The sequence below is a fragment of the Doryrhamphus excisus genome, linkage group LG4 (genome assembly GCF_037039965.1).
Source record: "Doryrhamphus excisus strain RoL-2023G ecotype Guam linkage group LG4, RoL_Dexc_Guam_v1.1, whole genome shotgun sequence".
Taxonomy (NCBI): Eukaryota; Metazoa; Chordata; class Actinopteri; order Syngnathiformes; family Syngnathidae; genus Doryrhamphus; species Doryrhamphus excisus.
This window is the reverse complement of record NC_136360.1, coordinates 7312670-7335346: the sequence shown is the minus strand read 5'-3', so window position 1 is coordinate 7335346 and position 22677 is coordinate 7312670. Positions and strand designations below refer to the sequence as shown.

Sequence of the window (22677 nt, the reverse complement as noted above, 5' to 3'; positions counted from 1 at the left end):
ATTCCTCTCCTTTTGTTGCTTAGTATAAAAACACATCATTTGTGCATTTTTGCCACATACTATTAATGACTCTGTATTGTTATTGTATATTTTATGTAACTTAAAACAGCAACCTGACAAAATCACATTTGCTCTTGTTGAGCTGAAATCCCTCAAGGAATCTGAGGACTAATCATTGGTTAATAGCCACAGAATATCAAAACTACATGTAAACATTAGAGCTGTGAGCGGTACACAGATGGAATTCAATGAACCACAGCTCTCCAGTGGAAGTAGCACTCGTGCGGCCATCGATGATGCTACCACCGCTATGCTAGACTGTGGGATACGGTAAGTTGCAATGACACCAACACCATCTCACATTAGCTACTCAGAGCTTACAGGAAGGCACATACCTGATAAGAATGCGGGAGTGCGTGGCAGACACTAAGGTAGAACTGTGTGGTTGAAAAGCAGGAACAGCCTCGTCGGTGTACATGCCTCCACTCTGTCGGTGGTTCAAACTCACCACGTCAGTCATCACGACAAGGCCGGTTTCCTGTGTTTAACATACACAGAGATAAGTGCATATACATCAGGATTAAGATTGCATTACCAGAAATGGTGCAGGTTCCTGGGTTCTCACTGTGAAAGCAAAGCGCGCATCCTTAGTGATGTCCCAGTGCCACGGAAACACAGATGAACGCCTGCGTCTCTTTGACAACAACCCAGGCCACCAAAAGTGTCCGTCATCTTTCGGTACGCCAATGGCGTCGGATACGTCAAAGTCTGCCAGTTCTTTGAACACCTGAGGAACAACATTGACACAATTGTGAAAATCGCAGATACAGTGCATGATCCTTCCTAGGTATTTGACTTAATTCAGATTTTTAAATTAAAATTAGATAAAAATAGGTCTATTATAAGCTAAATTCACAAAATACTATTCACCAATATAATAACAATATACCATTCCTAAATATTGTATGTTTTTTATTTAGTTTTTGTGTGTGTTATTAAATTTAACAAAATTATACCTTTTTTTGCCCAAAACTTCCTTCCTAAATATTCAATGTATGTTTTAATTCATATAATCTTTAAATAAAAATATTTTTCCTAAATATTTAATGTATTTTCCCTTTATATAATATTTAAATAAAAATATTTTTTTCCTATATATTAAAAAATAAATTAAATAATGAGAGAAAAACAATTAAATGATTTGAGACGTTGTGATGAACACCTTGCACTAATTCTAAATGAATTACACTGTCTATGATTATCATTATTATCATCGTGAAAGGAGAATTGCATTGCATCACATCAGCATAACTGACCAACCTTGTCAGGAGTCAGTTGGAAGTCTGGCTTTAACAAATAAAGGCTTTTATCCACAGTGGCCACGCAAACACAGGAGCCCCTCTCTCCACGGACATGCACAGTCAGGGGGTCACCTGGCATGGACTCATTGGCGGACAGGGAGATAGACACCTATCATGCAAACACATAGAAAAGTACACTAAGTAGCTGCAACACTTCAACAGCATAAATGCATCTTACATTATGGAGTAGCAGTATGTTGTGGAGTATGCAAACGAGAGTCATCGAGAGTCAATCGGGCAATTTACCCACATCAAAACTCATTTTCAGCATTCCGCAGTCACAAATTAGTCCAGCTAATCAGTTCCACTGCCCTCCTTTGACCAATGTGCAACCTGTCATCCTCTCCTGTCACAACCCCACTCATCTGTCTGCAGCCTGTACGGTCTCTGTCTCGTCATGCCTTGGCAACCCTCAACTCCTCCCTCACACACCATGTCAGACTCCTCCACCGATGAGCAAGTGTTGTAAAGACATACCAGGGAGCTGTAAATACTTCAGGGAGTTAACTCCACCTAATGCAGGCAGGAACCAAACCCAACACAGCTGTTTGTTTACAGCAGGGAAGGAACTGGTGTATGGGCATGGCTCCAGAACGCATGTGGCTTGATATTATTTATGAACAACGCATATATCCTATTGATTCCACACATTATTGATCAATCTGTTAGTGTGGGTTCACACTACATATCTTAATTTATCCTTTCTGTCCATTTAAACAGACGCATGTCTGAAACAAATAAACATGCAAGGATAATGGATGGATGGAAGAAAGTTATTGCAAACAACCAGTGAACTGAAATAAGCTGTCCATTGGTTGATTAAAAGCCTAAGACCATAGCAAAAAACAACCCCCCCCCCCAAAAAAAAGAAAAAAATATTGAAAAGCTACCCATTGACGATAGCAACCCCATGTATGATTATGTAGACACAAACCTTGTTCTCAAAAGTGGGATGGATGGGGATTTGCACACTGTCCGTGACACCCTCACCGTTCTCCCTCACGTAGTAGACGAGCAGGCGGCTGAGCGGCGCCATGGTGTAACTGATGGGGAAGCGTAGGTACGACACGCAGCTGTCCATCTTTGTTTGTGAGGAATAACCTGCAACACAACATCAACACTTAAGAAGGACCGAGGATGGTGTTTTGATTGGGAAAGTCTTGTACTATTTACCTGAGGTGGACACAGGCGAACGGGTGGTGTGGATATTTTTATCAAAAGTGACCGTGGCTCTTTTTCCTCTGTGGGAGGCGGTGAGGTTGGCCAGCTGCTGGCCTGAGATGATAATGTTGCCCCTTGAGGCCACCTCGTAGTGCAGGGTAAAGTTGCACGGACATGTGGATTTGAGAGCCACTTCTGCCTCTTGACCGACCTGCGCACATAGAAAGATAAACCTAATGAGGTCGCCAATGCGTATTTTTGGACTGAAAAGCAGGCAGAACAAACCTTGAGTGGGGCGTCAGGGGCCTGGATTTGGATGTGACACCTGCTAGGAGAGTACCAGCTGCTGATGGACAGGTAGTTAGGCAGGTACTGGTCCCCAACTGACTTCCCTTCGATCGAAGTCACTTTTGTCTATATCCCCCAAAAACACACTAAACCATCAGTTCATCTGTCTCAACATGCTTTTGTGTCAAAACACAATGGCCACTGACCTCTAGCCATACATACTGGGCCGCAGTTGGGATTGAGGGGATCTCAAAAGTGGCCTGACCGTCAATGGAGATCAGTTCACTGGTGTAGACATTGTCTTTTGGGGTCAGCTCCGCCTTCACTCGTACCCGCACACCATCAGCTGGGCTTCCATCAGGGTAGGTCACTTCAATCTAAACCAAAAGGTCCATGGTATTAATCCAAATAACACCATCCACAGTCGCTACATTAAAAACTAATCATCAGTTTGTCTTACCTTGCCTTTGTAAGGCAGACCTGGCTTGAACTGTTTGCGTGTGTCTTTGGAGTAGCGAATGTCAATAAGCTGCTTATGGACCGGTGTGGAATCATCAAAGGTGGTTTGCCGGCTTCCATCCGTGCTGGTGAGTGAGGCCCAGATGCTCACGGTGCCCCTGAAGTGGTCAGCCACATCCAGGGGCATCATGTCTTTGACGCACAGGCTGAAGTTGGCCGATCCTTTAATCTGATAACAGTGAAGCAGCACTTGGGTACCATTAACGTGTCTGACGTAATCCCAATAACAACAGTTTTATGTACTTCCTATGAAATAATAATAGTTACAGTATCTTAGCAATCATATACTTATTGAAACTTTTATGATGGAGTGAAATTACGGTAGCTTGGACTGTCTTGCAAGTGTAAAAAGTGTAAAATTAGTTAAGCACTGTCTTGCAGGTCTGAGTGTGAGTTCCGGGGTCTTCTTTTACTGGCCCTAATTTTTGGGGGGAATAAGGGTTACAAAAATCCAAATAAAAATCAGAACTTACATTTGACACTTTGATGGTTGAAGGCATATTTTAATCAGATTCCAAACTGTACAACATTGACTTCCGAGGTTCCAGTATACAAAAACTGTCTACTGATCTTTATTCCTGTATTTAATTATTCATGTTAACTCTCCAAGCATGAGAATGACAAATAAACTGACCTCCATGGATTTGATGACAGGATGGCCCATTTCATGTCGATAGTAGCCCACTCCATTTACTGTCATGTTCACAGTCAACTTCCCCGAAACTGATTTTCCAAACGTGTACCTGTGGAATATACACTACACATTTTACCTATTGAGAACAGGATTTGGTAGCTATTTGTGCAAAAAGCAATCTCTTGTAGTTAGGAAATAACTGACTAGTTTTACTGTGTTTGGGAATGAAACAAAGAATATTTGATTGTCATTTTATAAACTCTGACTGCATTGATACAGTTAGAACAGTTTATGATGTACATTACTGCCTTCTAAAGGACTTGACTGGAGTGGAATCGTGCAATGTGCAATTGTTCAACTTACGATTGTTTTCACAATCAATGCACTCAATCACTTTATGATTTTTTTCTGGGATTAGTTATCTGATTGTGAGATGCCACGTCACTGTGTAAAATGGCAGTATCCCTTGTTTCTGAATAAAAAGCACAGACTATCAAATGCTAGCTCTAATATTACAACCGATGCAGCTATTTTTGCAGGAGCTCTGTGTGAAAGCGGCTGGCAAAATGACTTACCGAGCCCGGACGGTAGCCTGCTCACATGTGTTGAGATCACGGATGTAACGAGGTGGATCGATTACTAACTCAAACTTGGGCATGACTGTGAGAGAGGAAACAGAATGAATATATACAGAGTAATTGGAAGGTGAGGATACTTCAGACAAAAACGGTTCTAACCATATTTCTGCACTTCGAATGATTTATTGTATGTGTGGCCCTGCACCTCCACGAAGATAAACCACTCTCCAAACACAGGCTGGTCCGACAGCGGGAAACTCATGTTGACAATCCCTGCAAGGGAGAAAATTTGTGTTTAGATAAGAATTACACGTCAAGTCTTGCACTTTTAGGTCTGTGTTGTTGTTTATTTATATTGCCCTATGAAAACGGTCATAAAAAAATATACATGTCTTACCACAGCAGATAGATTTAAGACCCTTCCACTGCACCATCCTGGATCCCCTTGGATCCTAAAAGAAAATATCCAGACATCATATATCGGAAATACCTGACAGTGGAGCTCTGGTTCTTATCTCAGAGTACTATCAGAATTTTTTCCTCAGGGTACAGACACACTGGCTACAAGCAAATGGTAAGCTACAATGTTAGCTACACCTGCCCGCACAAACTAATTAAATCCAACACACAAATCCCGCCTTTACTCAGATAATAAAGCTAGGTCTTTGAGTTATTGTGATTTGCAGCTGTGTACAACTGCACTGGCTCACATTGATAGTGTCAATCAAAACAAAGCATTATTATCTTCAAGCAGAATGCTTCATATACAGTTTGTCTATGGGGAAAGTAAAGAGAAGGCCGCGTATACATTTGATGGTGCGTGTTTATCCTTGCACTGTCTCAGAGAGTTTCCCTGTTTTCACTCTAACCAACATTGCCACCCGCCCCCCCAGCTCATGACCCCCGGTGTCAAACCCAGGGTGGTCCCACCTGACTCCACTCACCAGAATATAAGCCTCAACCTGCAAAAAGTAGGGGGGGAAAAAAGAGAAAAAGAGCACCAGATGTTAGGAATGAGAAACTCTTACAGCAATAAACATCAACAAAGTTCTAAAGTATATTTAGAAGTGATATTCTAACAGAAATGACCCCAATTTAGCCTCGTCCATGTACATTTCTATGCAACCAGTCATTGCTCTTAATCCTATCCTACCAGTTAGCTGTGGAAAAGTTACGAGACAAAAAAAAGAAATCTTCCAAGAATAAACATATGTTGTATATATTTATAATGCGACATATGTGCCCACCCATCCATTGCAGCCTGGTCATCCTGGAAGGAGGATTCAATTTAATAAGTAGAAATTGAGATAACAGAGCAGCAGTTTATTACCTACTTTGTTATATTATTACTACCTATTAAATGAGCAACAACACATTTAATATTAAATGGTAATGATAATGGTTTGATTTTATTTGACCATGCATCAAGTTATAAAGGAATGCATCATATAATTATTTATTCTAAGACTAATAAAGAAGACATTTTGCTTTATTTAATATTGAAGTATTTCTCGCCACCTTATGTTGTATATTTTTGATATGAGATTTACAAGTATTTTTTTTCATCTATTATGATCCTGAGAAATCTATTTCCATTCACCTTTTCAATGTCCACATTCAATGTGTCTTTTCTGCTATCACCAAATAGCTTACTGCAGTAATACTTTGTTTTACTTAGGATAATCTATTTTTATGAAACCATTTTTTTAATATGGCCGTTTCACCCATGACCTTTTTCATTAAATAAAGAAGAAAAGTTACCTTGTCATTAACAGGCCTCAGGTCAGGTGTCACCGTGTAGACATTGATGAGCACTGAGGAAGACATACAAAGACAACATATTACATATTTGTATTTGATATTTCTCTTTTTGTTATTGTCAGCTTATCATTGACGAAACCATAGTGAACTAAGCACCCTCGAGAGAGATAGGTAGCACTGCCTTTGGGGCAAATACTTTCATATTATTGTCATTTTATTGGTGAGTATAAGCCATATTGTATTGAGCAGCCAACGTGTGTACCCCTTTGTTGCTAGAAAGAAAGGGCATAAACACATAAAAACCTGCGGAGATGCTCACTGAGCTGAGTCTAACAGTCTTAACAGTCTTATTTTATATATTTCTGGTGACTCATGCCTACAAAAAAACATATTATCTGATAAGGGAAACCTTTTTGTTTGGGTTTGTAGACAGGCTTGTCGGTCTGGATGAACACAGCCGTGCCCTTGCTCTCTACTGTGACGGTGGTGTAGTTGTGGAAGATGTAACCTCCCTCTGTGAGGTGACGGTTCCCCCACAGCTTCAGATGAGCCTGGCCTCTCAGCCCAGAGGGAACCTGGTGGCACACAGATAGGATAAGGGCTGTTTTTACTAAAAGCAAATTAGGTCAATGGGGGAAGGATGATTGTAGGTTGCTATGGTGACACAATCTGACATGACTCTTATTGTGCTGTTTCAAAATGTGTTGATGCATTATTATTTTTGAAAAGGCAGAATTATGGGTATAGCTTTGGTATTGAACCTCAATAGATTGTGAAATTGTATCCAATAAAGTGTTAATGGAATGTACATATACGTATGTACTGTACATGATGATACATGGCCATCCAAACCTGCTACTGTGCAGTTCTCACAGCTTAAACAAGCACATTGTTTATCTTATGTATGATAAATAAGCAGCAGTTTGACTCACCTTCAGCTTGATGGTGCCTTTGTCTAAATACAAAAGAAAAGAGCAGTCGAGTAAGGTGCCACACTTGACAACTAAAAGCTCCTGCAGGTCATATTTGTGTGTTTGTGCTTATGTGTTCATTGAGTCAATGTTTACTCACCGAGCACCAAGCCATGACTGTGCGCTACCGTCTGTCCCTTCACGGACAGCTGCACCTGCACGTGCGTTTCCGCCTTGGCGTTAAAGATGGTCACGCTGATGCTCTCTTCCACTCCCGCCCGAAAAACAGAGGGAGCAGCCACCAAATAGCCCCTTGGAGGAGAGACAGAGGACGGAGATGGAAGAGAAAAAAAGGTTAGTGGTAAGCCATGCAACATTAGATTACACCTACACCTGTGTAATGAGACCCAATACAAAGAGATGCTGTATATCAGGGGTCTCAAACACGTGGCCTGCAAGCCAAATGTGGCCCGCAGGACACTAGTTTGAGGCCCCCACCTTGATATGAAAGTTGGATGCTGTATGGTATCATGTACCCAGAAAAAATTATTACGTTTGATTAATGTTCATGTTAAAGGTTAAATAACTGTTAATAGTTATCCTCCCTATCCGTGTGGAAGTGGTAAGTTTTTGGCTATTTAAGTTTAAAGGAAATAACTTGAAGGCTACCGTTTAGGTCGCTAGCTCTCTAGTTTGCGAGTTAGCATGTGTCTCAAGACCCTGCAGTTGCGCAATATGTTGTAAATAAAAAAAGTATAAATGTGACTATAGTCGTGTTTTGTCATGTCTACAGGGCTCTAATAATGCTTTGTTAATTTTAATCTGAAAAAAATAATTTGTCTACCCACCAACTATATGTGGTTTCTTAAGTTATTATATTTATTTATTACTGATTGATTGATTTTCTTTATTCTTGATTTGTTTATTTATTTTTCATCTTATTTTGTGCAGAAAAATAAAAATTTTCTTTTATTGTAGAAAATTGGAACCAAAGCACCGAAAAAGTTTGTATATTTTTCTGTTTTTAATAAATGTGTTATTTTGTTTTTTTTTGGAAAACCTGATGCAGCCCAGCCTTGCCCAGACCCTAGCTCCAGTGACCCCCAGGTAAATTGAGTTTGAGACCCCTGCTGTATATCATATCAAAAATTCTGTCTCTTAACTGTCAGTCTGAAAGAGAGTTAGGTAAAGTTTAAGAGTAGTTTCAAACGCCATGCGGGGGGGGGGCAGGAGCAAATCAGGAGGGGTGCTCCTGCTTAATATCAGCTGACTGATCGCAAAAGACGTTTTTGCGTTCAACCCAACCTACTATGGTGATCTACCTCTAACTCATGAATGATCTAATGGTGAAAATAAATAACTGTTTCAAAAAATGTTGACGATAATATCAATTATCGACGCACGCAGGGTGTACTCTCTCACCCAATGTCAGCTAGGATAGGCTCAAGCATATGCCCGCATTTGTGAGGCCTACACTTGTCCATTGCATCCCTAAACACAGGGGTGATATCACTTCTGTTACTTCCGATACAGTATGTATTTCGTGTTTGGGGCCATTTCTTGTCATATACTGCCTCGTTCTTCTCAGAGCACATGCTGCTGATTGCAGAAACTGACACTGACACGTACAACAGCTGAAGCTTGGCAGAGGTCTACACTCTACTGCATGCCATTCCATTCCATATATAGTATTAATATAAAAACTCTGAATGGGATCTATTATGTCAAGCATGAGAGATTCTTTATATTTGATATGTAACCCTTTATATAGGCCTTCTAAAGTCCGACAAGCCCACTTGCTGGCTTTCCTACTGAAGACCACTCAAATTAGGAGTGCACACCCAGCCTGCATGCCTGAGAGAAGGATCAGGTGGTTGGCATTAAAGCGCTGCAGCATTACAGCCAGAGGCAAGTGCAGTTCCTGAGTCATGAGAAAATCCTCATGGAGAATAATAAGACCAAGAACTGGACACCTTTGATCTACAGCGCTAGGATCAGGTGTTTAGAAGTAATCACATGACCTTCACCAAGTTGTTATTGTTGCTTGAATTCCACTTTTTCCACCGTATGGATGTATTAAAAGTCTGACAAATGTTCTACTCTTCCTTCCTTTTGGAAAGAAGAAACGCCTGAAGGTCACAACATCCATCCATTATACATGCAGCAAGTGACAGTTATCCCAGTCATGACTGTGCTATAATAAGATTGCCTTCTTCAAGCAAAACATCGCACAAAAGTGCACAGGAGTGTTCCTTTGAATGCCACCACATGTTCAAAAACTATCGATATAATAAACATAAGTACATACTGAGTCTATTTTTACACTTTTTACACATGCACGTTCACACCGGGTTACTTACGCCTTGTCTTGAGCACAACTTGGGCTCAAGCTGCACGTGAACAAAGTCCACCAAAGGTTTAAAGCTGTCAAGAACCACAGCATTTTCTCCCCCCCAAAACCACGCCGATATCCTGCTTGTGCAATGAAAGAATCCTCGTCCTGGTGACCTTGCTTCCCTAGCCACACAAAAAAGTTGAATAAGCGTAATGACTTTTCAGAAACCGCACAGTCTATCCATTGAGCTCCATTGCTTGATTGGTGCGGCGATAAGAAGCAAAGATCAACTTTTCGTCATCACTCCTCTCCCATGCGTCTCCTTCTTCTCTTCTTCACCCGCCCCGATTCCCTTCTCTCAGATTTCAACATAACAAATTGTCAACGCGTCCTCCCACTTCGCCGTGCAATCACAAAAGAGAGTGTTTAGCATTGAAGTCCACGCCGGAAGCAATGTAGTTGTTTTTGGACGGACAAAGATCAGGTTGAGATCACTCAAGTCCGGCTCCCCTCGGCCTGACTGCAGAGGACTGACTGACTGACTGGAGCCTGGATGGAGCGAGGGGACGGCTCACATTAACATGCACATGTTCACATGGTTCTGGTGGTACCATGTAAAGACTAGAGAGGCTTCATCCTGATTTGCAAAACCGCAAGTTACGGGAATACGGGGCCTAAAGTAACCATTTACTTAAATAAAAGAAAGAAAAAAAACAAGCAAGTTAATGACAAAATGTTTTCACGCATTTTTTTCCTCGTTGGTTGCAAGGTTCTCTGCTGCCCCCAAGCGGCCGAAGAGAAATTAACTTTACTAACTTGGTGCAAGTACTGTATTGCTGTGGTCAAATACAATATAGACAACTTTATTACAACTTCTACTACTCTTCATTACCATTTCACATATAAAATACTGGCACGCCAACACATTCTATACACAACCCAAAAACAACATTTATATGAAACTGTGATGGAAAATATTATTTTTGTCAAGGTCACAGGAAAAATAAAGTCAATAATAAAGTCAACAAATGATGTTTGTAGCTTGCAGTGCTGTAGAACTTCACAGCATGAAACTGGAATGTTTCCTGATAAATTTGGTATTTACGGGATGCGAGAAAGCTCTCAGTATAATGCAAATGTCTAATGTCTCGCATTGTAGATCAAAAGACAGAATTTTTTAGATAGCCCTTGTTGCTGCGGGCATACCTCAACAAATACCTAAACTTCAGTCTTACAGCGTAGGCACTCATTATTTTAACCACTTCCTTTTTGTCAAGAACTGCCATTAACAATGTTTCCAACAGTAAGGTCCTTCTGTGTCTCCTCCACAATATCGTGATAAAGAGCACATCTTAGTTTTCCTTGCTCCGGCTCAGAGAAAGCAGCCTTGGAAAACACCACCTGATTTTCCTGATTGACCTCCAATCCATATGTCTGACAGAGAGTTGTCGTTAGAGAATTGTCCAAGGATAGCAGCTTAGACAGTCTGTCCAGGGGAAAGCGACAGTTTTTACTGTTGTAGCCGTGGCTGTATATCAATAACAGGTCTTTACGGCTCGCCATCAGGTGGCGGTGTAGAGCGCAGCCCTGCAGGAAGGTCAGCCTGCTGGCATATTGCAGCAGACGCACAGGGTTTCGCTCCAGAAAGGCCCGGTTAATGGAGAGGGCAAGTGCTACAGCAGGGGAGCGGCGAAGCTGTGTTGGTTGCTCCATGATGTGCTGCATGGCACGAGATGACCCTGGTGGTGATTGAGTAAAGATAATACACTACATTTACTCTTCAGTTGACAACTGCATCTTTGTGCATGCACAGTGCAATCTCTCAAGTCCTACAATTTAGTGTTCAACCACAATTTAATTGTTAGAAATACTTCAAAAGACAAAACTAGTCCAAACCATCATGGGTGACGTCACCAAATGGAGACTTTAGCTCAGAGGTTGTCTAACCTTGTCATCTTTGTGAGTATTTATTTTTAACTCTACACATTTTTAGATTTTCCCCTTGATTCGTTAATGTCACTAGGGGGCACTATCGCACTGCAAACACCTTTTTGTTCCCTCTCTACTGCTACCGCTCCCCATTAGAGTAGTTTACTGTAGTTTGTGCAGTCTTCATCCACCAATGCAAACATGATGGAACATATACACAAAAATGGACAGGCAGCAGCAGTGATACGGCGGGAGCGATTGTGATGTAACTCTTGCGAACGCAAATTGTTTTGAGAAGCCAAACTCTTTACTTAATTGGACATAATAAGTGGTCATTGTGGTTGAAGTTAGGTTTGGTTCTTGTGCTAAATTTTGTAAGATTATGCATGCAAATAAAGTGTCCAAATGTCAAAACTTAAAAACCCACCTAAGTTATACAGCAAACCGAGAGCCTGGAACTCTCCCTCGTGGGGATGCGGCTCTGTTCCGTGTGCGTAGCAGTCCAGCAGCCAGCTTAAGTTCTCCTGGAGGTGTGTGTCATTGATGCAAGGGTCATAAAGCCGAAGAGGCTCACCGCAAAGCCGGTAGGAGGCATAGATGAGAAAGCGTACAGTCCGCTCCAAAATGGCCACGCAGTCTGGGCCGTGCATCCTTTGAATGATCATGTCCTGCTTGACACTGCGCAGGCGATCAAAAACAAAACTATACACCTGTAATGCAATATAGAAAAGATGTTGTTAGTGTTTACAGTATAGTATAGGATCTTTTCATATATGAAAAGCTACTAGCCTCAGTCCAAGGACACAGATGAGGAGACGCAGCAACCTCATCAATAAGATAATGCACAGTTTTCAACAACACGACAGGAGGTCGTAGGTCAGCGGAGTAAGTAGCATTTTTCCCAGCTGCCGGTCTGGAATACTCCTTAACGGCGCGCATGGGGTCAACTCTGGGTCGCCGGTCTTTCTCTGTGCCCGCTAGCATCTCAAAGCGGTGCAGACGGTTCTGGGCCTCCCGCTTCTGCAATTCCACAGCAGGACACATGGTCTGGCAGGTTCCTCTGGGTGTACTTTCCTCTTCATGCTGCTCTGGCTTGATGTCTCCTTTCACTTGTCTTACGTGGGATTTACCTCGGCCTCGTCCACGGGTCTGGTTCCACCATCTCCTCTCTCCTCCTCCTGCTGGCACATCCTTCCTCTGGGAGGTAGAGCTGAGGCAGACGTTTACATTACCATCATGTACTTTTAACTACAGGACATATGACACTGACCAGACATTACATACTCCCTTTCCCAAAAGTATTAAAAACACGAGTCGTGTAAGCCAATTTATGGATTTTTACTTTGATATTAAATAAGAATGAGTCCTAAGACCTCAGGTTATTTAGATTTTACCTTAAATTAGCTGGCAAATAAACAAGCTAGCAAGCTAGTACATCATGGTACGGCATAATGACAGTTCTCCGACATCTCAACACATGCAAATGCTAAACATTAATGGATATCTAATGTAAATAAGACTATGCTGCTTGTATTAAAAATGTAAATGCTGGACGAGACCAATTTAAACTCACAGGCTACGAGGAGCACTCCGGCAGTTCATCGAAAAAACACTTCTTCTTCGCCGTCAACTGGCGTATCGCATCATTTTAAAGCCTACACTGCCATCTATCGGAAAACTGTGTCATATCACCTCAATCTGTATTATACAGTATTACTGTATGTCTCGTCATTATTTGACAAAATGTGAATGAAATAATTATATCACCACACCAGCAAAGATAATGATCAGTTACACGCTACAAGCACTGGCAGCTTTACAAACTATACAGGGTTTTTCTTTTTATGTGTGGTTCACTGGTGTTAGCACCAGGGACAACCAAACCCATCCTTCCAAGCATTTCTTTTTACTCAGATTTTTTGGGGGGATCCAAATCATACCGTGTGAAGATTAATCAATACATCGCCTGTTGTGTTTTACTCTTGACTTTGGCTTATCTTCATCAATATTGGCCACCAAAGACTTCACCCCTTTGAGTTAAACCTTTGGATATGTGGAGTAATGTTAAGGATGATTTGGTCAAATGCAGTAAAGTCAATGACATTGAAAACTGTATTAAAATTGTTAATACTCTATCTGTCCCACAATAGTCGTCAAGGTAAATTGCAGTATAGTAGCAGGTGGTGCCCCAGAAGATGAAAAAAAAAGAAAAATGTGCTTACAAAAGGCATGCTGAATACAACACAGGACTGATTTAACACAAACACTGATTTAATACAAATACAAACAAATTCACCAAATAAAAGACAAAACCCCTTACTTATCCTGCCGTTTTTAAATTACTAGCCTATGTGTCATAATATACAGTATGTCAAAGATGTTTCATTGTGTGGTTTATGTTTTTTTAAGTGTACAGGCTTTACCATGAGGAACAGGTAAAAGGTCAGGTCAGGTTTTGTTTGCATTTCCTGACCTGCAATATCCAGAAGCTCATTTGTGCATTTTCAATGAGGAGATACTACTGGCGCTTCACCTCATTATGCAGAAACTCTTCTCCTTCATCTTTTGCAGAAACCGGGCTTCAGCTTCGGCCTTGAGGCCAAACCGAACACAATTACTTGAGCTTCTAAAATCCTGCCTGAAAAATCAAACTGAAAGTTGGGTCTTTTTATAGGTAACAACAAAAGAATGGTTGCATCTCTACTAGTCGCTTCTGATTTTCTGGATTCGTCTAAGCTTATTCTGCACTTACTGTTTTGCCTATGAAAGACTGATGAGGAAACCAATCCTATCTGTTATTAACACATACTGTACATAGAGGATAATTACCTTAAATGACTGTACTATCAAAATCAGGGCAACCGCCATGTTGAGAATGTTGACTGCAGGACGGTCTTTCCAAGCAGTGAAGGCTCACTTTTACATGATATCTAATATGCTGCAAGGATGAGTATGTATCACTTTAAGTCATAGCAGGCAATGTTGTGAATTGAGGTCTTTTAAGCACACATTCAGAAGGCTGGAGGGCCCATGGAGTGTGGCTGAGGAGTGCCCAGTTTTAGTTTGACCCCACGAGGGGGGTCTCTGGCAAACACTCACACAATCACTGTTCAGTGAGTTAGTCTGTGGAATGAAATACATCCACAGGGATGTCATAACAGTCCAGGATATACCCCTCCTCTTGCCTGAAGACAGCTGGTACAGGCTCCAGCATACTCCTGCGACCCTAGTGTGGATAAGCGTAATAGAAAATGGATGGATGGATGGATGTCAAAACAATCATAGGTATTATATCTCTGATATAATAGATAATAAGTATAGCAAAGTTTTTAAAGAATCAAAATGAAAATCATGACATTACCTTTGAAAGTAAAGACCTCCCAGGAGCCTGCAGGTACCGAGACTGGACAACAGTTGCTAACCATGGGGAAAGGCCACATTGACAGCTGAATTACATTCATAACTTGCATAGGTTAATTTGCAAACAATCAACGATATAAATTTCCATTCATTTTAGATATTGCAGACAAAATAATTCAATGCAAACCCATAAAAGTTTCAGCATCTGCAGCTGAATTTTTAATTCTACTCGGAATCCATGTTGTTCTTCTGGATGTCATAATGATTTTGAAGGAACCTGCTTTGAGCGCCAGATTTATACTAAAAACAAAAGCACTAACACATGGTTGTGCTTCTTTTTTGCGTAAAGTGGAACCTGACATAGCTGGTACAGTCATAACATTGAATAAAAACTAATTTAAGTCAGTAAATCTTCAAATTCAACTACAAGCACTTTTTGCTTATACTACCCTGAAAACCCTTTTTAATGCATCATCATAATACATCAACATGCTGTTGGAAGCCACTAGATGGGTGTAATGATCTACTATGTTCACAGTTAAGAGTCCAGTTTGAATATGAGGGCATCATGAGAATGTACAGCTACAATGTAAAATAACCTACTGTTTTGGATGAAAAAGTAATGTATTCATTTGTTTTAATGTTTTAAGTGAGTTAGCATTTAGTATTTGACTCCACATGCATTCACCGGTCTGTGTGTGGATATCTACTTAACCAGGCCTGTACTGTAGTTTTAACCCTATATCTGTGTACATTAGTCTTCAGGAAAACACCAGGCACTGATCTTACCTGTCTGAGCTGCTCTTGGACAACATGGGAGAACAATGGGGGGATAAGTGGGTGTGGGATGGGAGGGGTCAATACTATTTGGACTTAAGTCCTCCATTGCCATGAATGGAGAAACAGGACTAAAAGAAGAAAGAACACTGTGTTTGCATGCACCCAGAACTTCAAAATACACCCTATATAAGAGTTTGATTGGATTTGAATTTATATATAACTTGATAGTATTCATCAGGTAGGGCATCCAGAATTTAAAGGGCTCAAGCCAAAAATCAGTATGCGGATCAAAAAGATCAGCTCCGTAATCAGGGAAAAAGCCGAAAGAAACAAACAAACAGTACAGTATCTGATAGGTAATAGTAATTCAGGCAGGATGAATTACATGTGTTAGGAATGTGCATGGTCAATAAGAGCCTTCTCTGGAACTGGATTTATCCTGACCTTTGAGGAAGAGCAGCCCATGTTGAAAAGTGAGAAGTGCACGTTGAAAGACAGCAGCATTAAGTGACAGGAGATCACTGAAAGAAGGTCCTTGTCTTTGCTTCGAAACTGTGACGTCCAATAAGCCATGCATTTATGTCACTGTGAGATCAGCTACACCTGCACAACGTATATATGAACTAATTATTGATTCATCAAGATATAGAATAATAAAACTTATTTACTGTTACTTATTTATAATAAAATAATCCTTGCACAGGCCGAAGTATTGATACAGTTCTTGTATTGAATATAATGAAGTGACCTGTGAGTGTATGATCAAAATGCTCCACACCTCTGCCTGCCCCTCCTCCGTTTGCAGTAAAGCTCTTACTCACCATTGTCACGTCTGCCGGTCTGGTCCACATAGCCTTCCAGGAATGCTTGCCTTATACAGTAATAACCAACCAGGCAGCAGAACGGTTCTGGGAATATCACCCAAGCCCATTCATGCACTTGCCTTCATTTATTATGCTTTTAATAGTCGTTTAATATTAATATGATACATTTGAAAAAATAAAAACTTATACATACATAACCCAATATTACATTTATTGAATTTATTTGTATTGTTATAGCTGCACGGCGACCGAGTGGTTAGCACGCAGGCCCCACAGCTAGGAGACCTGAGTTCAATTCCACCCTCAGCCATCTCTGTGTGGAGTTTGCATGTTCTCCCCATGCATGCGTGGGATTTCTCCAAGTACTCCGGTTTCCTCCCACATTCCAAAAACATGCTAGGTTAATTGGCGACTCCAAATTGTCCATAGGTATGAATGTGAGTGTGAATGGTTGTTTGTCTATATGTGCCCTGTGATTGGCTGGTGACTAGTCCAGGGTGTACCCCACCTCTCGCCTGAAGACAGCTGGGATAGGCTCCAGCACCCCGCAACCCTCGTGAGGATAAGCGGTAGAAAATGAATTAATTACTTCAATTGTATGGCTGTAATTCTGTTTGCTATCACGGTTCATGTCTTCATTGTTACTATTGCTACTATTGATATCAGCTCCATTGTGACCCCTTGCCATCATTGACATTTAACTGATGCAGTCCTGTTTGTCACTGTTGTTGTCATGGGAATCGTTGTTGCTGCTGTTTTTGTATCTCTCTCTACTGTCTCAACCCCCCCCCCCCCCTTTTTCTTCTTGCTCTGGGCCGGTCAAATAATGGCAAATAAAATGTCATAGTATGTACAGGGAAGTTGTAGCTTACACCTTTCCTGACAGAGCAAAAATGTTTAGCATGTAAGGGCATTTAGATCAACAATACTATCTGCCCCAATGGCTGGACGGGACACAAAACAAAAATGTCCATCAGAGCTGCCCTTGAATTTAATCTTAATTTTTCTACCATATGCCATCTATCCAAAAACATTTCAGAGAATCCCAGAATGATGTGACAACACTAGCCCAGGACCTCCACATCCAGTATCTTAACCTCCAAGATCATCTGAGACCAACAACCTGGACAGTTGCTGCATAAACAGTCTGCATAAACTGTCAGAAACCACATTAGGGAAGCTCATCTGTATGCTCATTACCTTCATTGGAGTCTCAACCTGACTGCAGTCATAACTGACTCTGGCACTTTGGTTTTTGATGACTTATTATTGAATATATATTGAAAAACCGTGATGGAGTGAAGCCGCAATATTTGAAGCGTGATGTGTGACTGCACATTTTGGGGTGGCCTTTTATTGTGGCCAGCCTAAGGCACACCTGTGCAATAATCATGCTGTCAAATCAGCATCTCAATATGCCATACCTGTGAGGTATGATTATAGATTATCATGGAAAAGAAGTGCTCATGAACACAGATTCACGCAGATTTGTGAACAATATTTGAGAGGAAGGCCTTCAGCGTATGTACAAAAAGTTATTTCAAAAGATGGAAGCAAAATGAAAGGTGTTGTATTTACATTTTTGTTGAGTGTATGATCCAATCTGAGTCCTTCATCAGGAACTGAGTGCAGCCTCACAGTAAAGCTCTGGACAAACGGCCTGCAGCCTTCTTTTCCACCTCATGCACCGGGCACTCGTTTCCTAATAATGTAATTGCCTTGCTTATCCTCATTGGATGTCACCTAAGTTGGACGGTCATTCCGGTGGATGATCCTGGAGCCTGGAGGGGTCATTGAGGAGTGCACCGAGGTGTTTGTCCAAGCAGAAACTACAAGAAGACTTATCATCAACCTCGTCATTAGAGGTCAAAAGTTGTACCTGTGTGATCACATTAGAGGGAGGACCACCACCAAGGCACCACCAGATTTGTCCATCCCTACGATATTGGTCAATCCGATATTAATGTAAAAAAAGAAAATGCATAGATCAGCATGTATGGATTCAATAGCTTGTTTCTTACTTGGTTAAAATGTTCTCTAAATGTGTGATAAAACAGTTACTAACACAGCGTTGCATTGGTGACAGCAGAAGACCCATCACAACTAGCAGATGCTCTTTCTTTCAGATGTGTATTTTACATTTAATACAGAGTAAAAAGGCCATTTATATCCCCATGGTATAATGGTACACGCTTTCATTCACGGTTCACAGTTGCACAATTCCATTCTGCCAAGCATATGTCAGGAAGTACATCCGGTGACCCATGACAAGAGGGAAAAGCTGAAAGTGGGGGGAAAAAATCTAATTGTTTTATAATAATTGCGTGCCTATTCCTTAATGTTAGGAATAATATTTTCTTTCAAACTAAATTAGTGTGACCACTGGCATACTGTATGTACAGTGCATTTTAAGATTGGCTTATGATTCAGCTTCGCCTAACAACAACGGATCACGCAAACTTGAAGTTAACAGAAAAATGATCTGAGAAGTTCTATCAGTTCTATCAGTTCTGTAATGTCAGCTGTGCGAAAGTGTGCACATCCCAAACAAGCGTCATACGAGCAACTTCTGTGTGTGAGAACCATGTGTGCAGGCCTTTAGCAGAGCAGTGTAGCGTGCATTGCAGGAGCCAGCAGAGGCGGCCCAGGCGAGCATGTCCCCCCGCTCCCCTGGTAATCCCTGCGTTTTCAGGAGCCCTGGCCCGTACTTGATGGGCTTGAGCAAGAAAAAGGTTGCTCTCGCTCATGTGTTTCTCCCCATGTCACTCACTTTCTGTCTCTCGCTCTTTTTTTATTCACCCTCTTTTTCTCATGCATGACCCCCCCCACCATCACACCCCACCAACCCCTGCACCTCGCCTGTCCTCCTCTTTTCGTCCCCTGGAGCCAGTTTGCGAATGAATGGATTCCAAGTGTTAACTCAGCAACTTCATCCACCCCTCATCCATCCAACTACTAGCAAAGTTTACATGTCAAACTGGGAATTTTGGAAGAATATTTATTAAGATTTAAGGTAGCATGTGAGGAGTCTCACAATTGATTTTTTTCTCATAGATTGATTCTTTATTAACATATCAGATAATAGGTATATAGTAGAATAGAATTGTAGAATACAGAAAAAGTACATTGGTTGACCTAAAATGTAAAGAAATAGAGATGCTGCGATGGTGTTAAATGGTGCGGATGGCAAAGCAAAGAGAAGAAAAGCAGAAAGAGGGACAATTTGAAGATTTCAGTTGAATAGTTTTGACACTGCATGAAATGCCGCAGGACAAGTACTCAAAACAAAAAAGACGTCCCTTTATTTAGCTGAACTTCTGTTAGTATTACTATACACATCTGATTGGCTTACCAAACCCACCTGGAATAGTCATGACAGTGCTTGACATGCTGCAATGCCCCCGCAACAAAAATTTACTCAGGAAACTACAGATGTCCTTTTTGGATTTTCAACCTATAGAGGTTGAAACCATTAGTCTTACAACCCTGACTATAAGACACCAAAACAGTTAATATAATCAGGATATTGCATGAAATGATGTGATGCCTCTCAAACAAAACAATAAAATTTCTGTGAAAACAACTGATGTACTCGTGATGATTTTACACTCTACCTGGAGGTCACTGGTGAATATAATATTTCATAACTCCCTGAAGTAGCCATGACAGTGCATGACATGCTGTGATGCATCCAAAATGAACGAAAATATTGTCTAATAAGCGATACTATGCAAACCAATCTATACACATTGCAAGTGAATTAATTATGGTAAAACCACCTGCAGTAGTCATGACAGTGCATGGCATGCTGTGATATCTACAAAAGTAATTGTAAAATGTCAGCTAAACTTCTAACTAGTCTTACTATATCAACTATACAGGTACTTGAATATAATGTGCCTAATAACAGCCATGAATGGTGGTGCTGCAGGACATTTTCTCTGATGTCTTGTTTTCTTATTATGGCCATTTATCTATTATGACAATGTATTGCTGCCATGTCTCCAAACCAAAAAAAGAATTATAATTTTCCCCTGAGTTGTGGGCCTGTTGTACTACATCAGTCAGTGCATCTGCAGTTGTAGCTAGTAAATATAATATGATGTACTGGTTGAAATACCTACTGTATACATGGAACTGGAATTCAAAGCCACTTAATCATCACTGCTCCACTATAGTAGGTGCTTGCTTCCCGTCATCCTCAATCCGCCAACACAAAGTACCCCCCCACCCCACGCCCCAGAGATGACTGAACCCCCGCCGCCCACCTCCACCGCCGCCACTGTCCCGACTCGGCCACTGCTCAGTCAGACAACACTAAGCCCAGCTAGCTACTCACAGCCAGTGGCTAACAGCTTCAGACAGGCGTGGGAGCGGGACTGTATCCACGCAGGATCAGCCCCCAGAGCTGCCAGGTCAGCCAGGACAAACAGGGGCTCAGGCCAGGAAACGGGTCCTCTGCCTCGGGGCTTGAAGCCTGTTGCTAATCCCCTTCCATACCACCCTCTTCAGAGCCTTCCTATATCTCTCTGCATCTCTATATGTTTCCCTGTGGTCAGTTCCATCACATTCTCATGCAGAATAAAAACATGCATAAATATGTACAGACTAATTGACGTTTTAGTATTACGACATGCTGGATGTGTACAATGCACCACAAATATGTGCAACTTTTAATATACAAAACTATACCACCTATATTTAACCATGCAGACCAGGAAGGCAGCATATGCAACATATCATTGGTCTAGTCTCTTCTTTTGCTAGATGTTGATCATTTCTTCTTTTACCAATAGTGGTGACATGATTATTTCACTAATTTGGGATAGATTTGGACCAAAAATGTGCCTACAAATTAGAGGTTCTGTGCTGGTGGTTGAAATGTGGAAGACAGAGGAAAATAAAATAGTTTGTAGTGTTGTGCTGAAATATAGTCATGACAGTGCGTGGCATGCTGTGATGCCCATTTTTTTCCTTTTAAACATTTTTCAGGTAAATGATGGTCAGTTTCAAATTGACTGCCCAATTATGTTAATTTATGACAAATTGAAAAATACAAGAAAAAGCAAAATGTTCCACTTCTTGTAGAAAATGTTCCCCCTGATGAAGTGAATGAAGTGAATATGAAGAACACATGATTTTACACAAATCAAAAAAGAAGTGTCAGAAATAAATATAATTAATAAAGAATTAATAGAAGAAGAAGCTTAGCTTAAATTGCAAAATATTGCACCTATGTATAAGGGAATTACACAATGCTAGGACCCTTATGTGACATTTACTATACCTGAGACTCCTGCCCTGTCATGATGAAAGCAATTGTTGCCGTCCACCAAACATCTAAATGCTCTAATGATCCTTGGTGGGAGGTCATTTTGCTGCGTGAAAGCATAGTTACAGAAATACCTCACGTTTGCCGAGTTCTGTGTAACAGGCAAAGGAGGATCTATTGCCTAAACAATCAATTAGAAGAATCACTCTTGCACTGCTGCCTTTAAAGGCTGCTATCAGTTGTGTGTAGAAGTATGTTTTCACTTCAAAATCCATAAGACAACACCTCTTGTCTCTGAGCATGATGCTGTTTTATTATCGCTTTCCAAAAATGAAAATGAAATGATGGGATATTTACTTTTCTTGCACAAAAGCTTTGATAGCTCAATTGCTTGTTTTCAGTGGCTTGTTTTTATTTTTCAATTGGTAGATTGGTCCATTGGGTTTTGCAGTACATAGCACCAAGCTGCTCTCTGCTGAATGTTGTTTCTGCTCTGAGTATACAGCTGGCATGTTGGGAGAAGGACTCTGCAGCACTGCTGAAAAGAAAGGAGTAGAAAAAGTACTGAAATATTTACATTTATTACTTTATACTTCCACTATAGCAATATTTTCTACTCCACATGACGATCCCTATTTGTTATACAAATGAAGACATAGTATAGTGGAGAACACAATGCTTTAAAAAGAAATGGAATTTTAGTAACTAGTAACTAGTCATTTTCAACATTTTTTAAATTTCATGGACTTTTTAATCAGGGGATTCTAGGGCATAAGACAATCAAACATTGAAGAAAAAATCCAGTTTATAATACAGTTTTGTCATTACACTGACATTTAACAACAAAATAATTCATATCCTGGCCAAATTATGGGTTCAAGTACATTATTCTGGAAATGACAGTGGCAAAAGGCTTGTATGGTGCTTTTCCACCTCAAAGGCATTTAAAAAGTACATTACCTAC

The 22677-nt window shown here is 40.8% G+C and overlaps 2 protein-coding genes across 4 annotated transcripts in view; both read right to left on the bottom strand.

Moving 5' to 3' along the window:
* Positions 1-10218, bottom strand: part of cpamd8 (C3 and PZP like alpha-2-macroglobulin domain containing 8) — a 34176-nt gene extending 23958 nt beyond the window's left edge. Inside the window, exons 1-18 of one of the 2 annotated variants that reach the window (XM_058073627.2) lie at positions 9574-10218; positions 7374-7525; positions 7235-7257; positions 6712-6877; positions 6303-6355; positions 5486-5503; positions 4939-4993; positions 4701-4814; positions 4539-4623; positions 3964-4072; positions 3271-3498; positions 3017-3187; positions 2808-2936; positions 2535-2733; positions 2296-2462; positions 1321-1470; positions 626-787; positions 396-538 (exon numbers count right to left, since the gene is read on the bottom strand). In XM_058073627.2, coding sequence (XP_057929610.2) covers positions 396-538; positions 626-787; positions 1321-1470; positions 2296-2462; positions 2535-2733; positions 2808-2936; positions 3017-3187; positions 3271-3498; positions 3964-4072; positions 4539-4623; positions 4701-4814; positions 4939-4993; positions 5486-5503; positions 6303-6355; positions 6712-6877; positions 7235-7257; positions 7374-7525; positions 9574-9656 — 2207 coding nt within the window. In that variant the 5' untranslated portion in view covers positions 9657-10218. The remainder of the gene's footprint in view (positions 1-395; positions 539-625; positions 788-1320; positions 1471-2295; positions 2463-2534; positions 2734-2807; positions 2937-3016; positions 3188-3270; positions 3499-3963; positions 4073-4538; positions 4624-4700; positions 4815-4938; positions 4994-5485; positions 5504-6302; positions 6356-6711; positions 6878-7234; positions 7258-7373; positions 7526-9573) is intronic. The other variant, XM_058073628.2, reaches the window with a different exon arrangement.
* Positions 10219-10296: 78 nt separating this feature from the next.
* On the bottom strand, positions 10297-13103 carry sac3d1 (SAC3 domain containing 1). Of its 2 annotated transcripts, XM_058073631.2 has the most exons (5): positions 13051-13103; positions 12608-12687; positions 12267-12497; positions 11905-12187; positions 10297-11287 (listed from the first exon to the last, which is right to left on the bottom strand). In XM_058073631.2, exons 2-5 carry the CDS (start codon positions 12665-12667, stop codon positions 10821-10823), a joined length of 1041 nt encoding a protein of 346 aa, XP_057929614.2. In that variant the 5' UTR covers positions 12668-12687; positions 13051-13103; the 3' UTR covers positions 10297-10820. The 2 variants fall into 2 exon arrangements, with proteins under 2 accessions (XP_057929614.2, XP_057929612.2); XM_058073629.2 differs by having other exon boundaries at positions 10298-11287; positions 12267-12687; positions 13051-13099.
* Positions 13104-22677: the final 9574 nt, after the last annotated feature.

Coding starts and splice junctions, on each gene's coding strand:
- sac3d1 (XM_058073629.2), bottom strand. CDS start 13,079: ATGAACTGCCGGAGTGCTCCTCGTAGCCT. Junction 12,188..12,266: donor ATCTGTGTCCTTGGACTGAG/GCTAGTAGCTTT, acceptor ATTGCATTACAG/GTGTATAGTTTTGTTTTTGA. Junction 11,288..11,904: donor CGGTTTGCTGTATAACTTAG/GTGGGTTTTTAA, acceptor AATCACCACCAG/GGTCATCTCGTGCCATGCAG.